This window comes from Genypterus blacodes, unplaced genomic scaffold (genome assembly GCF_046128005.1).
Source record: "Genypterus blacodes isolate CSIRO-AG114 ecotype Tasmania unplaced genomic scaffold, CSIRO-AGI_Gbla_v1 ptg000102l_1, whole genome shotgun sequence".
NCBI classification, from domain to species: domain Eukaryota; kingdom Metazoa; phylum Chordata; class Actinopteri; order Ophidiiformes; family Ophidiidae; genus Genypterus; species Genypterus blacodes.
In genome coordinates, this window is record NW_027466906.1 from 182,501 (window position 1) to 201,495 (window position 18,995).

Here is an 18,995-nt window from a genome sequence, read left to right on the forward strand (position 1 = left end):
CAGTCCTGAGTGCCTGGTGTCAGAGTACAGAGTGTCTCAGCGGGCCGTCAATCACTCTGCCCCGCCTCCCTATATATAAAGTACACGCTAAGCACGAAGCATGAAGAAGTTTGCAAGAGGCCAAACACATGAGGAAGAATCAACCACACCACATTACAGCCCAGAGGTTGGGACCTGGTAATGTTTACACGTGCGTGCGTGCGTGTGTGCGTGTGTGTGTGTGTGTGTGTGTGTGTGTGTGTGTGTGTGTGTGTGTGTTACTTGTATGACCTCATGGTTATTGTTTTGTCGGCCAATAAGAAAACGTGGAAAAGCAAATTAACTGCAAATGTTGAACGACGAGCCAACAGCTACCAGTGTTTACCGGTGTTTACTGCTGTTTACTGGTGTTTGTCTCTGGCCGGTGTTGTTGTTGTTGTTCCCATGCTGGTTCCAGTGACGTAAAAACCAAGCGAGGCTCCACAGGGAAACACGGCTCGATTGGCGCTCAGCGAGTTTCTAGATGAACGGAAAAGCTGACGTCATTCTCTGTGTGTGTGTGTGTGTGTGTGTGTGTGTGTGTGTGTGTGTGTGTGTGTGTGTGTGTGTGTGTGTGTGTGTCCAGTCATAATCTAAAACTTTCTTCCATAAACTGCATTTCTTAATGTATTTATACTTTGATATGTTTGCATATTTGATGCTCTGTGTTTATTTGTACATAATCTGACTGCTTGTAGAGTTTTAAGGGACAGAAAAGATTTGATTTAAAGTCCTAACCTCACAACCCTGTGGTTTCTCTACCAGCTGAAGATCTCCTTCAACGAGTCGAGTCTGCAGAGCACATATGAGTACCCGTCAGAGAGCAGCGCCTGGGACAGCGGCGAGGAAGAGGAGGAGGAGGAGGAGGACGAAGGCAGGAAGCAAGAACGCCAGCTGGCAGAGGAGCAGCCCAGCATGGTGGGACGGATCCACATCCCCCGGCCCAGTTTCACCAGCTCGCCCGCACACTCCACCAACAGCCACGGTGTGTGTGTGTGTGTGTGTGTGTGTGTCTCATCTTCCTGGCATACAGGCTCATCATAAGGAAACAGGATGTGAGGAAATGAGAGGAGCTCCAGTCATCACATTATAAAAACCATCCAATCAGATTACAAATGGCCACCTTGTTACGATGACGTCATCGAGGTGCCGCCTCTGGCACGCTGATACTGGAGACAGGGAGGAGGGGAGGCACGGAGACAGCGAGGAGGGGAGGCAGGGAGACAGGGAGGAGGGGAGGCAGGGAGACAGGGAGGAGGGGAGGAAGGGAGGCGTTCTCCTGTTTACCAGCCTGGTTTGTCTGTTAAAGTTTAGACTTGGAGCAGGAAATTGGAGAAAAATAAATAATGAGAAGAGACAGAGCGAAAATCGGAACAAAAGTTTTCTGGAGAATTAATAATTTCAGTTTAATGATCTTTTTTATTGAAAGCATTGGAATGGAGGCTCACCTGATCAGATCAGATGGACGCTTCATGTGGACTCAGCAGCTCAGATGAAGCCGGCTGGGTCGCCCTCTGCTGGACAGACTCTGTACTGAAGGTTCAAACACGTCCAAACCCAAAGTGTGCATGAGTCCAGATGTCTGACGGGTTGTTGTTTGGTTTCAGATCTGTCCAGCTACGTCCCCAAGCACTCTGTAGACTTCAGCACCTGGCAGGAGCACAAACACCAAGACGCCGTTTACCAGGACGATGCCAACGCCCAACAGACGCAGACGCCAGAGGACGTGATGGTAAGAGAGTAACACTTTGTGCCTCAGCATCAAACCTCCCACAGAAAACTCTCCAAATACTCATACAGCAGAACCCTGAGCATGAGAGCAGCTGCTAGTTTGTGAGGACCTTTGATCAAAAGAGGCTCAAACTGTGCGGCCACATGCTTGTTTAAGTTGAGTCTCTATTAGGACTGAAAGGCTTTCTAACATGATGTCTTTGTCTCAGCTGTAACCTTTGACCCCCCCCCTCCTCCTCAGCTCACTCCAGCAGACAGCTCCTCTCTGTCTGACTTCAGCAGCGAGCCGGCTCTGTACTTCTGATGGGTCCGGGCCGAGCCGCTCCCCCGTAGCACCAGCCAGCCTCCCCCGACACCGACCGGGGGACCGGAACCCCTGGCTCCCTCCGCCCCACTGGCTCGGGTGGCGTTAAAGCACACATGGGAAACGTCCCGGGTTGTTTTTTATTTGGCTGATTCCCTGCCACACTTCAGTAGAAGCCACCGTCTCATCTCCATACTCACCTTTGTAGCTTTTTCTGGCCGGTGGATGCTGTTTGTTCCGTCTGCCACACTGATCCAAAAAGCAGCTGGACTGTCTTTGTCCACGATCCCAGGCAGTTGATCTGTCTGACTTCACGTCCTTGTGCTGTTCGCTCCCTCGACCGCGGTTAGCAGATTGTCAAAAGAGACGAAACCACTTCAGGAGAACTTTGCTGTCGCCCACGTCTGCGTCTGCGTCGGGTGTGGAGATGTCTATGAGATTGCGACCGACTTGTCGGAGCAAGTGACCAAATTTCCTAAATGAACAGGAAGCCGCCAGTGCCCACGTGGTGGTATCGCCATGGTGACAGCGTTGAGTGTTTGTTCGGACGGACGTACAGACGGCAGACTCACCATCACAAAAAAAAGAGTGAACATTGAAAGAGTGCCACAAAAAACTCGTCTGTCTTTTTTTGTATCTGCATGTTTTGAGTCGCGTTGTTTCAGTGTGAAGTTTCTGTATTTGCCTTTTAGTTTCCGTACGTGTTACTGAAGCTGTACTGAAGCTGCTGGACGTTTCATAGAAGCACGACTGTCACCGCCAACAACAACACTGAGGTCATCGCCCATCAGTGATCAATATGGGATCGTTGATCCTCATTGACGTGTTTTACGTTTCATTGATATGAAAATTCAGGCGTTTTAACATTTTAATCAAATTCACAGAAGGTTTTTGTTGATGATGCGACCAGAGTCACAGCTGGTTCCATTCTGGCCTGTGACTCGCTGACTAAACTCCCGGCCGCTGATTGGCTGGAGAGGTTTTGTCTTATTTCAGAATCAAATCATGTCAGACAACATGAAGGTCAGCATGTTTGACCTGAATCATGGAGAAAGAGATCAAAGCCTCGCCCGACTCCAAATTCCTCCTCAAACACAAACTGACCTCAGTGTTTCTGTAACCGTGGCAACAGTTCTGTCAGAAGTTTGTTCAAACTCATCAAACGAACATCAACGGTTAAGACAAAAACATCACATGAAGAATTCCAGATTAAAGCTTGAAAAGTGACCTTGGCCAATAACGTGCGTGTGTGTGTCCGTGTGTGCGTGTGTGCGTGTGCGCGTGTACGTCTCTAAGGAGGCGTACAGCAAACTATCACATATTTATGAAAGAATGTTTCTATGTAACTTAATGATTCCTCCTGTGACTCTCCAGGTCGATGTACCACTCAGTACGTTTACACGCATGTTCAAACTTTGATTGTACTGTGATTAAACAAATAAATGGGTTTTAAATGGTAACTTTGCGACTGTAAATGGATTCATTCCAGCATGTAAACATGGCGACCGGAGTGAAGCAGCTAACCCCAGGCGACTGTAGCTCCTGACTCAGGTGTTTGTGTTAATCGCAGTACTGACGTGCATGTAAACGTAGCACAGCAGCTGATCTCCCCCCGACTCTTTAGGTTTCTCTATTTATTCCTGCTTGAAGTTGAAGTTTCTTTGTATGAGACCTGCTCACGTAAAAAAAAAAAAAAAAGAAAAAGACAAAAAAAAGTGCTGTGGTGACGGATTTAGTTTGGACCTCATCGTACTTTCACATTCCACTGAGGAGGAAGACGCCGGTCCTGAGGAAGAAGCAAACATGCTCCAGCATGTTTGTGAGATTTAAGTTTTTTTAAATGAGTAATTTTTTTTTTGTTTTAAATACAAAAGACTGCATCCAATTTTTTTTACTCATAATGCCAACAGATGAGAGCGTTGCCGTGGCAGCATCGTGCTCATTCTTCACTCCAGCATGAACTCTGGCCAGTATTGATGTACAGTTTATATATTCCTTCATATTTTCATAAGAATTGATTTCCTACGATGTCTTTGATTTTCTCTGATCAGACGAAGTTTGTTTAGCTTGTTGCTCCTGTTAGTTTGGAGTCGTTTTGTTGTTGTTGTTTTCATCTGGGTTTGGTCTGGACTCTTTGATGTTAAAGGTCTTTGCACTGTAAAGATGAACGTACAAGAACAAGAAGTCACGTTGAAGAACTTTATTCCAAAATGAACCACTCAAGCGTAGTTTTGACGAGTTTACCAAACTGATTATACTGCGATGAAGGCAACACATGGATTGTTCAAACATCATCTACGCACCAATCACAAACCAAGTTAACAAAATGTCTGATATTTGAATTGCTAATTGATATTCTTGTGTAAGATCAGATAATTAAGGAATTTTAAGTGCTTGGACTGCAGGTACTGAGTGAAAACATTAAGGTGTTTGTATTGAATGATGAAAAGCATTTTGGAATCAAATTCTTCAGCTGTGTGTGACGCCGTGTCCACTTTGTTTATATACCTTTTTTGTTTTGGCCACAGCTTTGCATCAAACGTTCCATGATTATCGGCTTTGTCACTGTGATCACAAAAGAAGTCCAAAATGTATTCAACCACACCGCTCCAGCTCGGGCTCATAATGACACTGAAAACTATTCATCCATTGGCTTTGTGGAGAAATCGGTGAGCGTTTACTGTCACTGGCACCAGATCTCTTTTTATGGCCCTGATTATTTTCTACACGAGTCTCCGGCAGCCAAACCTGTAACATTGTAACTGCAGTTTCCAAAATGTCAAGCAAGCAGCAGCATGTCATGTATACTGTAGGACTACACGCCAATGATACAAATGAACTACATGTGTTGTGTGTGATTACATGCTGGAAAATTAACGTCACCTGTGTCGTCCAAATAATTCAATTGCACAAACCGACTTTCAGAACAAAATCCAATAAATACTTTAACCGAAGATCAGTCAGGCCATAACAACAAGCTCGCCTTCAAATAAGCACCGTCTCAAAAATACAAGCTGAGCTCACATTCACTGCTGGTTTCTTGGACGTCTTCTTTCGTCTTTACTGTCCACCGTGGGCTGGACATGAACTGAGGCTAAGGCACACAGTTCTTCTTACTTCTATATGCTAAAAGACTCCCAGCAGGTCTGTGGATTCGACCCACAGACCTGCTGGGAGTCTTTCTCTCTCCAAGAGTTAGAATGTGGGATGTTTCATTGATTGTTTTAAACAACACCAGCAAAAACCTTTAGGAAGGACATAAACACATACATGACACAACTCAGTGCTTCTGAAGCACAAACACACACACACACACACAGCTTTCCTCTCTGCCTCCTCCTGGTGCAAAGGGAGGCTTCGTCTCCTTCATGCTGTCGTGGCTCTGTGGTTGGAGCTCCATCCTCGACTCTTCACCTTGTCTGTAAATCTGCAAAAGAAGCGTTTACTGTAAAGTTGCTGTCTATGATTTGGGAAAAAATACAAATAAAAAGTGATGTCACACTTGTACAAAGCTCAATAAATGGAAGACTTGAACAAATGTAAACTTTCTGAGTGTGAAGTGTTTCAGTCCCAAACACAGAACATCAGACACAACCCTGCTGAGCTGTAGGTGGAGCTCATCTTTATCAGCTGTAGGTGGAGCTCGTCTTCATCAGCTGTGGGTGGAGCTCATCTTCATCAGGTAACACAATGACACCGATGACCTCAGATTGTCTTCTTGTTCCAGCAGCTCTCCTCCTCCCTGTTTGAAAAGCCCCCGTCCTCTAACATGGCGGGTTTCCATGACGACTAACTACTTCCGCTAATTTCTTGATGTCTCAACGAATATGACAAAAGTCACACAAAAAAGTCAGCATCATCTAGTGAACATATAGCAAAACTAAAACAATAAATTAGTTTGAAACAAACTCGTTTAAATGGGAAATTCTCGTTTTCTACGTCTGAAACTTAATAAATAAGAAGCCGAAACCTTTTCTCAACTCGACCCTAAATCAAGACAACAAAGAAAAAATATACTGCCGAAAATTGATATGCCGATTTCTTTGTTAAACAAACTAATAAAAAAGAGAGAATTGTTGTGTGATGAGTCACTGATAACAGCTGAGCGTGTTGGTCAGTGCAGAAACGAGGCACCATGATGTCTGTAATGTCTGTATGATGTCTTTATGTGGATGGTTTACTTGTTTGTTCTTCATTTTGTTGGTAATTCTAAGACGCTGAAATGATTGATTACCGAGACGTCAGTTTGCAAGTTAGTGGAGACTTCCCTCTGGTAGAACTTTCCTGCTCTTCTTTAAAGTCATTTTGTTGGAAAAGGTCCCCCCACTTTGCCTTCATCACACAAACCCTCTACCATCTGTGGAGGTTGAGTCTGAAGAGCTTCTCTCTTTCTATGCACGTTCTTCTGCATATGCAATTTCAAAAGTTTTCTTCTTCTTTGAGCTTATAAATGCTTCCTGTCCTGTTGCATCATTCTGCCTCTGTGCCCAAACTATTTGATCACCTTTCAAGGTGTTTTTAGTAATTCACAATTATCTGTGAAGCAACTGTGGTTGCTCTTTCTTTCCAGCTTGTCCTATATTAAAAAAATTAAAATGGCCTTTAGACATTTATTTTATTTATTTATTACTTTCACCCACGTTGTGTTTCTGGTTTACACGCGAGAGGAAGAGGAAACACAAAGGAGCGACACAGAGACAAACAGGAAACGAGCCGCGAGAAAGCAGCTCACTTCCATCATGACTGTTTCACTTTCAAAATAAAAACAATTGGGACTGAAGGGTCCCATTGATGCAGTTCATGGAGGAGGTATTATAGTGACCTCAGCCTTTCTCTGGGATCTTGGCTTTCCACTCGACCGGATCACCAAATACATGAAACAGTAGGACATGTCATTACATCATCAGGCAAACAACAGCAGAACAGAGTCAAATGTATTTAAAAACACTTGGACAGAACTGAAACATTACAAATATGATTGACAGTTAAAACATCTTAAGCTAACTCATCACTTTAAATGATTGTATTTTAATGTTTGTAATTGAAAAACAAAGAGACTGTTGTTTTTCTGCTGCTTCTCTGAAAGACAAATTTAAGATTTGTAATCAGTTACTGCTGATTAAATGGGGTGAAACGTTTCTACTCTGAAGTCAGATCAAATGGCTTATTGTGTTTAACACTTCCCACATTTTGTATAACTAGAGTTTCGCTTCAGTGTGAATTCTCATGTGTTTCTTCAAGTTTGCAGACTGAGTGAAGTTTTTACCACAAACTGAGCAACTATGCGGCTTCACCCCAGTGTGGATTCTCATGTGGAGGTTCAGACATTGATTTGTGGTAAAGCTTTTACTACAAACTGAGCAACTATGCAGCTTCTCTCCTGTGTGAATTCTGAAGTGGATCTTCAGGTATCCACTTGTTGTAAAGTTTTTACCACAAACTGAGCAACTATGCTGCTTCTCCCCAGTGTGGAATTGCAAGTGGATCTTCAGAGCCTCCTTTATTGAAAAGTTTTTGCCACAAACTGAGCAACTATGCGGCTTCTCCCCAGTGTGGATTCTCATGTGGATTTTGAGACATTGATTTGTGGAAAAGCTTTTACAACAAACTGAGCAACTATGCTGCTTCTCTACTGTGTGAATTTGCATGTGGCCCTTCAGGTGTTGATTTCTGGAAAAGTTTCGACCACAAACTGAGCAACTATGCGGCTTCTCCCCAGTGTGGATTCTCATGTGGAGGTTCAGACATTGATTTCTGGTAAAACATTTACCACAAACTGAGCAACTATGCGGCTTCTCCCCAGTGTGGATTCTCATGTGGAGGTTCAGACATTGATTTCTGGTAAAACATTTACCACAAACTGAGCAACTATGCGGCTTCTCCCCAGTGTGGATTCTCATGTGTTGCTTCATGTGTGAAGTCAGAGTGAAACATTTACCACAAACTGAGCAACTATGCGGCTTCTCCCCAGTGTGGATTCTCATGTGGCCCTTCAGGATTTCATTACTGGAAAGGTTTTTACCACAAACTGAGCAACTATGCGGCTTCTCTCCTGTGTGGATTCTCATGTGGTGCTTCAGGCTTCCGGTCTGAGTAAAGTTTTTACCACAAACTGAGCAACTATGCTGCTTCTCCCCAGTGTGGATTCTCATGTGGTGCTTCAGGCTTCCAGGCTGAGTAAAGTTCTTACCACAAACTGAGCAACTATGCGGCTTCTCCCCAGTGTGGATTCTCATGTGGAGGTTCAGACATTGATTTGTGGTTAAGTTTTTGCCACAAACTGAGCAACTATGCGGCTTCTCCCCGGTGTGGATTCTCATGTGGAGCTTCAGGTATCTACTTGTGGAATAGTTTTTACCACAAACTGAGCAACTATGCCGCTTCTCGCCAGTGTGGATTCTCATGTGGACATTCAGATGTTTATTTTGAGTTGAGATGCTTGAAGGAGGTTTTGCCGCTGCTTTCTCATAAAGCTGTGAGGACTGAACTTTCCCTTCATCGTCTTCACTCTCCACACACTGCTTCAGACCATGAAGCTGCTCTCCCTCCTGGCTGATCCAGAGTGCCTCCTGTTCCTCTTTTATACATGATCGATCTGGCTCCTCCTGGTCCAGATTGGGGCTCCACTGTTGCTGGACTTCTGATGGCAATGCTGAAACACATTAATACACGATGGAAACCATATGAGCTTAAACTTGCAGGGGGACAGTAGTTGAGAGGTGAAGTACAGGACATGGGGTCATGGTGTTAGGTTCCAATGCCAATACTGAGTTTGGTATTGTGCTAAAGAGTTGATAAGGTACCATTAAAAAGACATGAAATCTTTGCTTTACAAGTCATTCAGTGTTTTAAAAGCAGTGTCTTCACTTTTTATGTCATATTTAACTTGAGCAATCAATTAAAAATATTTTCAGCAATACTTAAATCCGTTTTAAAAAAGTGAAATAAGTGAGAGTTCAATCCTTCAGCATTCAATGTTTAACAATTGACATTTTGATTTTCTAAATATATCATTGCCCATGCAAAACCTTTACAGTTATAACTACAAACTAATGTAATCAAGCAAAACTATTTCAATGATCTTTTTGTCACATTGTTTGTAGTTTGTTGTTAAATGTCTTAAAATTCGATTTGGACCATTGCTGAGTTTCAGAACATTTATATCCCATAAAACCTTTTTAGAGCTCAAATAAATCTTCACTCAACCTGCCCTCTAATAATAAATATGTTCTTTAGTAAACAAGTCTCAGCTTCAAACACAGCGGGATGAAGTTGACTTTGAGGCAGAAAAGCAGCAGGTTAAAGGCTCACAGCCCAACAAACTGGAGGTGAACCAACTCTGTGTGTGTGTGACATGTAGCGGTGGGGTGACGCATTGACTACTCGTTTACGTAAATACGACGATTTGCATAACCGTGCGCCGGCGCGTCGTAATGACGTTAGATGGCTGCGCCAGTTGGAAGCACGCACGCAACCGGAGAACAACCTGCGGCAAAAAAAGCCGGCCAAAAGTAAAAGCATCGGGAGGCGGAGCTTGTTGTCAAGGCGGCTCTTTGCCGGCTGACGTGCTGAAGCGCGAACTGACCTGATTCTCATGTATAGGGAGGCAGTAACTCACTGGGTAGAGCTTCCGCTCTGCGAAGGGTGGTGATGTAATGTAATGTAAGTCTCTTTGGATAAAAGCGTCTGCCAAATGATCGTAATGTAATGTAATGTAATGTATTTTTGTTGTTGAATGCAGATTGCGTGAGATCACTCATAGTTGAATTGAATAAGCAATATGTTGGATTGTAAAACGGAGATTATCAGTCAAAAAGTGGCTAGTTGTGGAATTATTCATTGTAAATCTGTGTTACATTAGTTTGTTTTCAAGAGAAGATGATTGAAGGAAACATTGAAATATTAATGAGATAAGTTTGATATTTATTTTGGGGAAAATAATTGTTATATTGCGTAATAAATATAATCTTTGGATTAATTGACTAATCGAAAAAAGTATCTGTCGATTAATGGTTGAAAAAAAACGTTAGGTGCAGCCCTTGTAACATGTGTGACATTAGAGAGTGAACAAACCTATTCTGTGTAGCCGGACTTCAGGGTTGAGAGCGTCGATCAGTCGTGTTCGTAGTCTGTCGTTCTCCTGCTGTGTCTGGGTCAGTTCTTCTTCTAAAGCTCTTATCTCTTCTGGTTGCTCTTCCACAGCCGCACTCGGTCGCTCCCTCTCCAGCTCTCTCACTGTGCGGACTTTAGACATTTTCACTCAGAGGAAAACTTTTCTCCACAGTAACTCCGAAGTGAGCTTAGCTCCGACACAAGTTAGCCCAGTTTAGGTTGGAGCGCAAGCGAGCTGAATAGACACTTCCGGGATTCTCTTCGTCTTCTTTTACTCTTTATTAGCGCCACCCTCCGGTCTGGAGTGTTAGTAGATCCCGGCATTCTCTTCTCCACAGATAGACAAAGAAGCTGAACAACGAACTCTGCTGCTTGGATGGACTAGAATTCGTTTCCTCACTTCCAGTACTCTTGTTTTGAAACTTCTCGGCTCAAAGGCGGCATCTGCTGGCAGAAGTGTATTTTTGCCATCACGTCGTTCCTTAGCTGGACTTATTGATTAATTAGAAGTGTTAGTTTATTTGTTAGGCTGTAAGAACGCTGGTTCCCTTATAACCTATGTTGTAATCCGAAACCTTTTCTCAACTCGACCCTAAATCAAGACAACAAAGAAAAATTATACTGCTGAGAACTGAAAAGCCGATATCTTTACTAAATCAACTAATAAAAAAGAGAGAAGTGTTTCGTTTTCTTCCCACTGAACACAATTTCCCGTCATGCATCTCTTTGCGGTTGAGGAAGGTCACCTGCTGCTGCTCGCTTGTTGCGTCCTGATGCACACCTGCAGCAGGGTTTGATCTGCGTCTGTCTTCCTCTCTGCTGGTGGATTACCAAAGTGATCCGGACCGATCTGGACTCGCCCCGGGAGCCAGCAGCAGATCGGGCCGGGCCGTGAGTGCCTGTGATGGGGGAGACGAGTCACTGATAACAGCTGAGAGTGTTGGTTAGTGCGGAACCGAGGCACCATGATGTCTGTAAGTCTTTACAACTGCTGATTTATGCGGATGGTTTACTTGTTTGTTCTTCATTTTGTTGGTTAACATCTTGTGATTCGTAATTCTAAGACGCTGAAATGATTGAGTACCGAGAGTCAGTTTGCAAGTTAGTGGAGACTTCCCTCTGGTAGAACTTTCCTGCTCTTCTTTAAAGTCATTTTGTTGGAAAAGGTCCCCCCACTTTGCCTTCATCACACAAACCCTCTACCATCTGTGGAGGTTGAGTCTGAAGAGCTTCTCTCTTTCTATGCACGTTCTTCTGCATATGCAATTTCAAAAGTTTTCTTCTTCTTTGAGCTTATAAATGCTTCCTGTCCTGTTGCATCATTCTGCCTCTGTGCCCAAACTATTTGATCACCTTTCAAGGTGTTTTTAGTAATTCACAATTATCTGTGAAGCAACTGTGGTTGCTCTTTCTTTCCAGCTTGTCCTATATTAAAAAAATTAAAATGGCCTTTAGACATTTATTTTATTTATTTATTACTTTCACCCACGTTGTGTTTCTGGTTTACACGCGAGAGGAAGAGGAAACACAAAGGAGCGACACAGAGACAAACAGGAAACGAGCCGCGAGAAAGCAGCTCACTTCCATCATGACTGTTTCACTTTCAAAATAAAAACAATTGGGACTGAAGGGTCCCATTGATGCAGTTCATGGAGGAGGTATTATAGTGACCTCAGCCTTTCTCTGGGATCTTGGCTTTCCACTCGACCGGATCACCAAATACATGAAACAGTAGGACATGTCATTACATCATCAGGCAAACAACAGCAGAACAGAGTCAAATGTATTTAAAAACACTTGGACAGAACTGAAACATTACAAATATGATTGACAGTTAAAACATCTTAAGCTAACTCATCACTTTAAATGATTGTATTTTAATGTTTGTAATTGAAAAACAAAGAGACTGTTGTTTTTCTGCTGCTTCTCTGAAAGACAAATTTAAGATTTGTAATCAGTAACTGCTGATTAAATGGGGTTAAACGTTTCTACTCTGAAGTCAGATCAAATGGTTTATTGTGTTTAACACTTCCCACATTTTGTATAACTAGAGTTTCGCTTCAGTGTGAATTCTCATGTGTTTCTTCAAGTTTGCAGACTGAGTGAAGTTTTTACCACAAACTGAGCAACTATGCGGCTTCTCCCCAGTGTGGATTCTCATGTGGCGGTTCAGACATTGATTTGTGGTAAAGCTTTTACTACAAACTGAGCAACTATGCAGCTTCTCTCCTGTGTGAATTCTGAAGTGGATCTTCAGGGATCCACTTGTTGTAAAGTTTTTACCACAAACTGAGCAACTATGCTGCTTCTCTACTGTGTGAATTTGCATGTGGCCCTTCAGGTGTTGATTTCTGGAAAAGCTTCGACCACAAACTGAGCAACTATGCGGCTTCTCCCCAGTGTGGATTCTCATGTGGCGGTTCAGACATTGATTTTTGGTAAAACATTTACCACAAACTGAGCAACTATGCGGCTTCTCCCCAGTGTGGATTCTCATGTGTTGGTTCAGGTGTGAAGTCAGAGTGAAACATTTACCACAAACTGAGCAACTATGCGGCTTCTCCCCAGTGTGGATTCTCATGTGGCCCTTCAGGATTTCATTACTTGAAAGGTTTTTACCACAAACTGAGCAACTATGCGGCTTCTCCCCAGTGTGGATTCTCATGTGTTGGTTCAGGTGTGAAGTCAGAGTGAAACATTTACCACAAACTGAGCAACTATGCGGCTTCTCCCCAGTGTGGATTCTCATGTGGCCCTTCAGGATTTCATTACTTGAAAGGTTTTTACCACAAACTGAGCAACTATGCAGCTTCTCTCCTGTGTGGATTCTCATGTGGTGCTTCAGGCTTCCAGTCTGAGTAAAGTTTTTACCACAAACTGAGCAACTATGCAGCTTCTCTCCTGTGTGAATTCTGAAGTGGATCTTCAGGTATCCACTTGTTGTAAAGTTTTTACCACAAACTGAGCAACTATGCTGCTTCTCTACTGTGTGAATTTGCATGTGGCCCTTCAGGTGTTGATTTCTGGAAAAGCTTCGACCACAAACTGAGCAACTATGCGGCTTCTCCCCAGTGTGGATTCTCATGTGGCGGTTCAGACATTGATTTCTGGTAAAACATTTACCACAAACTGAGCAACTATGCGGCTTCTCCCCAGTGTGGATTCTCATGTGTTGGTTCAGGTGTGAAGTCAGAGTGAAACATTTACCACAAACTGAGCAACTATGCGGCTTCTCCCCAGTGTGGATTCTCATGTGGCCCTTCAGGATTTCATTACTTGAAAGGTTTTTACCACAAACTGAGCAACTATGCGGCTTCTCCCCAGTGTGGATTCTCATGTGTTGGTTCAGGTGTGAAGTCAGAGTGAAACATTTACCACAAACTGAGCAACTATGCGGCTTCTCCCCAGTGTGGATTCTCATGTGGCCCTTCAGGATTTCATTACTTGAAAGGTTTTTACCACAAACTGAGCAACTATGCAGCTTCTCTCCTGTGTGGATTCTCATGTGGTGCTTCAGGCTTCCAGTCTGAGTAAAGTTTTTACCACAAACTGAGCAACTATGCTGCTTCTCCCCAGTGTGGATTCTCATGTGGTGCTTCAGGCTTCCAGGCTGAGTAAAGTTCTTACCACAAACTGAGCAACTATGCGGCTTCTCCCCAGTGTGGCTTCTCATGTGGACATTCAGATGTTCATTTTGAGTTGAGATGCTTGAAGGAGGTTTTGCCGCTGCTTTCTCATAAAGCTGTGAGGACTGAACTTTCCCTTCATCGTCTTCACTCTCCACACACTGCTTCAGACCATGAAGCTGCTCTCCCTCCTGGCTGATCCAGAGTGCCTCCTGTTCCTCTTTTATACATGATCGATCTGGCTCCTCCTGGTCCAGATTGGGGCTCAACTGTTGCTGGACTTCTGATGGCAATGCTGAAACACATAAATACAAGATGGAAACCATATGAGCTTAAACTTGCAGGGGGACAGTAGTTGAGAGGTGAAGTGCAGGACATGGGGTCATGGTGTTAGGTGAACAGAACAGCGTATACTTGAATTGTCACAAGACCAGAAGTTTAAATTCCAATACTGAGTTTGGTATTATTCATTGTAAATCTGTGTAAATCTGTGTTACATTAGTTTGTTTTCAAGAGAAGATGATTGAAGGAAACATTGAAATATTAATGAGATAAGTTTGATATTTATTTTGGGGAAAATAATTGTTGCGTAAGAAATACAATCTATAGATTAATTGACTAATCGAAAAAACTATCTGTAGATTAATGGTTGAAAAAAAAACGTTAGGTGCAGCCCTTGTAACATGTGTGACATTAGAGAGTGAACAAACCTATTCTGTGTAGCCGGACTTCAGGGTTGAGAGCGTCGATCAGTCGTGTTCGTAGTCTGTCGTTCTCCTGCTGTGTCTGGGTCAGTTCTTCTTCTAAAGCTCTTATCTCTTCTGGTTGCTCTTCCACAGCCGCACTCGGTCGCTCCCTCTCCAGCTCTCTCACTGTGCGGACTTTAGACATTTTCACTCAGAGGGAAACTTTTCTCCACAGTAACTCCGAAGTGAGCTTAGCTCCGACACAAGTTAGTCTAGCTAAAGTTGGAGCGCGCACGGGTTGAATGGAGGCTCACTTCCGGTATTTCTTCTTCGTCTTTTTTTTCTCTTTATTAGCGCCACCCTCCGGTCTGGAGTGTTAGTGGATTCCCGCATTCTCTTCTCCACAGATAGACGAAAGTCAACGTAGATGAAGAAGCTGAACAACGAACTCTGCTGCTTGAATGGACGAGAATGTGGAGCAAGAGAGGCTTTGAAACGTTTCCTCGCTTTCAGTACTCTTGTTTTGAAACATCGCGGCTCAACGGCGGCATCTGCTGGCAGAAGTGTGAAGTGTATTCTTGCCATCACGTCGTTCTTTTGCTGGACTTATTGATTGATTGATTAATTAAAGTGTTAGTTTATTTGTTAGGTTGTCAGAACGCTGGTTCCCTAATTCACTATGTTGTAATCACAATGACATCATCTGCCTGATGCGAAGAAGAAGACACATTATTGGGTCAAATCAAATGTCACCATGCCAACACATCATCTGAAATTTGTCTTACATTACATTACATTACGGTCATTTAGCAGACGCTTCTATCCAAAGCGACTTACAATAAGTGTGTACAACAAAGGTAGATAAAAGACACATATCACAACACACACACATGCATTACAGAGGGGCCTTGCTCAAGGGCACCTTGGCAGTGCCCTGGAGACAAACTGGCAACTCTTCAGCTGCCAGTCCACATTCTTGGTCCATACAGGGATTGGAACCAGCGACCCTCTGGTTCCCAATCCGAGTCCCCTACGAACTTATCTTCTGCCGCCCCCATGTGTATAATACACATGTGTGTAAGAAGTGAGACAGAATAACACAATCATATATTTCTAGCACCTTTACCCACAGTGACAGGCAACTATCTGTTCTGTCTGAGTGATGTTCCTGCTTGTTAGTCAACATTGGTGATTTGTGTCATGAGCTGAGCTGAGAGTGAGTGAAGGGGAGGCTCAGGTGAAAGATCAGGGACAGGATGTGACAGGAAGGCCGGAAAAGGTTAAAAGAGAGTTAAGAATTCTACATCAATGAGAGAAAGATTTACCAAAGCAATCCTGTTTGTTACCGAGGTCATAAAGTGAGTGAGGTGCAGAGTGGATGCTGCATTAGTCTGTCCTGCTTCTTCCTTCAGGACACTTGGATGTGTCAAAGTAGCTCCAGAATCTATCAAATGAGTGATTGATAACCAGTGGGAGCACTTACATGTGAGCAGTTCATGGTTGTAGGTTTGCAGAGCAGCAGCTTGTTGGGTCACATCCATGCAGTGAGCAGCTAACCTGATACTAAACTGAGCTGTGACTCACACAGTAACAAACACTGAGTCAGTCTGACAGGTCACTATGGCTGAAGTCTTTGATGTTTTACACATGAAAGGATTCATCTTAAACCCATTCCTACAATCTGGTAAATGTGTTCAAAGAGTCAAATAGGGGTCAACAGACGTTTATTAGAAAATACAGAAAATATGAGTAAAAAAACAGTGAAAATGCCAACATTTGAATCCTTCATCATTCAACATGTTATCTTGAAATTCTGTTTAGAACATGTGAGCAAATGTTGTTGCTGATTAAATGTTGGGCCTCGTACTTTGCAGCTAAAAGTTTTCTACCCTGTACCGATTGACACATGCCACAGCAAATTACATCTTTTCTAAAATACGAAACTAAGTTTTGCCTCAGTATGGATTCTCAATTGTATATGTCTTTTCAGGTGTCCAGTTAGGGTAAAACTAAGTAACTTTGTAGCTTCTCAACAGTGTGGATTTGCATGTGGATCTTCAGGTAGTGACTTGTGGAATAGTTTTTACAACAAACTGAGCAACTATGTAGCTTCTCTCCAGTGTGGGTTCGCATGTGGAGCTTCAGATTTCCAGACTGAGTGAAGTTTTTGCCACAAACTGAGCAACTATGCGGCCTCTCCCCAGTGTGGATTTGCATGTGGCGCTTCAGGTGTCCACTTGTGGAAAAGCTTTTACCACAAACTGAGCAACTATGCGGCTTCTCCCCAGTGTGGATTCTCATGTGGTGGTTCAGACATTGACTAATGGTAAAGGTTTTACCACAAACTGAGCAACTATACGGCTTCCCCCCAGTGTGGATTCTCATGCGGTGCTTCAGGTTTCCAGTGTGACTGAAGATCTTATCACAAACTGAGCAACTATGCGGCTGCTCTCCTGTGTGGATACGCATGTGGAGCTTCAGGACTCCATTTGCGATGAAGTTTTTACCACAAACTGAGCAAGTGTATGGCTTCTCTCCTGTGTGAATTTGCATGTGGTGCTTCAAGTTTTGACTTCTGGAATAGTTATTACCACAAACTGAGCAACTATGTGGCTTCTTAGCATTATGGATTCTCATGTGGAGCTTCAGGTGTCCAGTATGTTTGAAGTTTTTACCACAAACTGAGCAACTATGTAGCTTCTCGCCAGTGTGGATTCGCATGTGGTACTTTAGATTTTCATTTCTTGCAAAGGTTTTACCACAAACTGAGCAACTATGCAGCTTCTCCCCAGTGTGGATTCTCATGTGGCACTTCAAGGCTCCACTTATGTTAAAGTTTTTACAACACACTGGGCAACTCTGTGGCTTCTCTCCAGTGTGGATTGTCATGTGGCGCTTCAGGTCTCCATTCATGGTAAAGTTTTTACCACAAACTGAGCAACAATGTGGCTTCTCCCCAGTGTGGATTCTCATGTGGCCCTTCAGGTGTTCATTTCTGGAAAAGTTTTTACCACAAACTGAGCAACTATGCGGCTTCTCCCCAGAGTGGATTCTCATGTGGCGCTTTAGGTGTCCAGTCTGAGTAAAGTATTTACCACAAACTGAGCAAGAGCTCCGCTTCTCCTCTTTGAGGATTTGCATTTGGACATTCAGATGTTCATTTTGAGGTGAGATGCTTGAAGGAGGTTTCGCCACTGCATTCTCATCAATTTGATAAAGCTGTGAGGAATGAACTTTCCCTTCATCGTCTTCACTCTTCACACACTCCTTCAGACCATGAAGCTGCTCTCCCTCCTGGCTGATCCAGAGTGCCTCCTGTTCCTCTTTAAGACATGATCGATCTGGCTCCTCCTGGTCGAGACTGGGGCTCCACTTTTGCTGTACAAACTGTTGCTGGACTTCTGATGGCAATGCTGAAACACATTAATACACGATGGAAACCATACTGAGTTTGGTATTGTGATAAAGAGTTGATAAGGTACCATTAAAAAGACATGAAATCTTTGCTTTACAAGTCATTCAGTGTTTTAAAAGCGGTGTCTTCACATTTTACATGATATATCTAACTTGAGCAATCAATTAAAAATATTTTCATCAATACTAAAATCGGTTTTAAAAAAGTGAAATAAGTGAGAGTTCAATCCTTCAGCATTCAATGTTTAACAATTGACAGTTCGATTTTCTAAATGTATTATTGCCGATGCAAAACCAGTTATAACTACAAACTAATGTAATCAAGCAAAACACAATTCACTGATCTTTTTGTCACATTGTTTGTAGTTTGTTGTGAAATGTCTTAAAATTCGGTTTGGACCATGCAAGCATTGCTGAGTTTCAGAGCATTTATATCCCATATCAAACCTTTTTAGAGCTCAAATAAAGCTTCAATCAACCTGCCCTCTTATAATAAATATGTTCTTTAGTAAACAAGTCTCAGCTTCAAACACAGCGGGATGGTTAAAGGCTCACAGCCCAACAGACTGGAGGGGAACCAACTCTCTCTCTCTCTGTGTGTGTGTGTGTGTGTGTTTAAGTCTCACAAAGTTCCACCTTGTAACAGAACATTAGAGAGTGAACAAACCTATTCTGTGTAGCCGGACTTCAGGGTTGAGAGCGTCGATCAGTCGTGTTCGTAGTCTGTCGTTCTCCTGCTGTGTCTGGGTCAGTTCTTCTTCTAAAGCTCGTATCTCTTCTGGTTGCTCTTCCACAGCCGCACTCGGTCGCTCCCTCTCCAGCTCTCTCACTGTGCGGACTTTAGACATTTTCACTCAGAGGGAAACTTTTCTCCACAGTAACTCCGAAGTGAGCTTAGCTCCGACACAAGTTAGTCTAGCTAAAGTTGGAGCGCGCACGGGTTGAATGGAGGCTCACTTCCGGTATTTCTTCTTCGTCTTTTTTTTCTCTTTATTAGCGCCACCCTCCGGTCTGGACTGTTAGTAGAATTCAGCATTCTCTTCTCCACAGATAGACGAAAGTCAAGGTAGATGAAGAAGCTGAACAACGAACTATGCTGCTTGA

General features: G+C 43.2%; 2 protein-coding genes across 2 annotated transcripts in view; one reads left to right on the forward strand and one right to left on the reverse strand.

The window, feature by feature from the left end:
• Window positions 1-4,971, forward strand: part of tprn (taperin) — a 15,566-nt gene extending 10,595 nt beyond the window's left edge. Inside the window, exons 2-4 of the mRNA XM_076159988.1 lie at window positions 784-1,003; window positions 1,626-1,750; window positions 1,991-4,971. Coding sequence (XP_076016103.1) covers window positions 784-1,003; window positions 1,626-1,750; window positions 1,991-2,053 — 408 coding nt within the window. The 3' untranslated portion in view covers window positions 2,054-4,971. The remainder of the gene's footprint in view (window positions 1-783; window positions 1,004-1,625; window positions 1,751-1,990) is intronic.
• A 1,714-nt stretch (window positions 4,972-6,685) lies between these two features.
• On the reverse strand, window positions 6,686-18,858 carry LOC143008316 (uncharacterized). Its single transcript, XM_076160014.1, has 6 exons — window positions 18,559-18,858; window positions 16,488-17,890; window positions 14,792-14,933; window positions 14,502-14,687; window positions 12,243-14,086; window positions 6,686-8,457 (listed from the first exon to the last, which is right to left on the reverse strand). The coding sequence occupies exons 1-6, from the start codon at window positions 18,737-18,739 to the stop codon at window positions 7,252-7,254; spliced, it is 4,962 nt and encodes a 1,653-aa protein (XP_076016129.1). The 5' UTR covers window positions 18,740-18,858; the 3' UTR covers window positions 6,686-7,251.
• Between the last annotated feature and the right edge of the window lie 137 nt (window positions 18,859-18,995).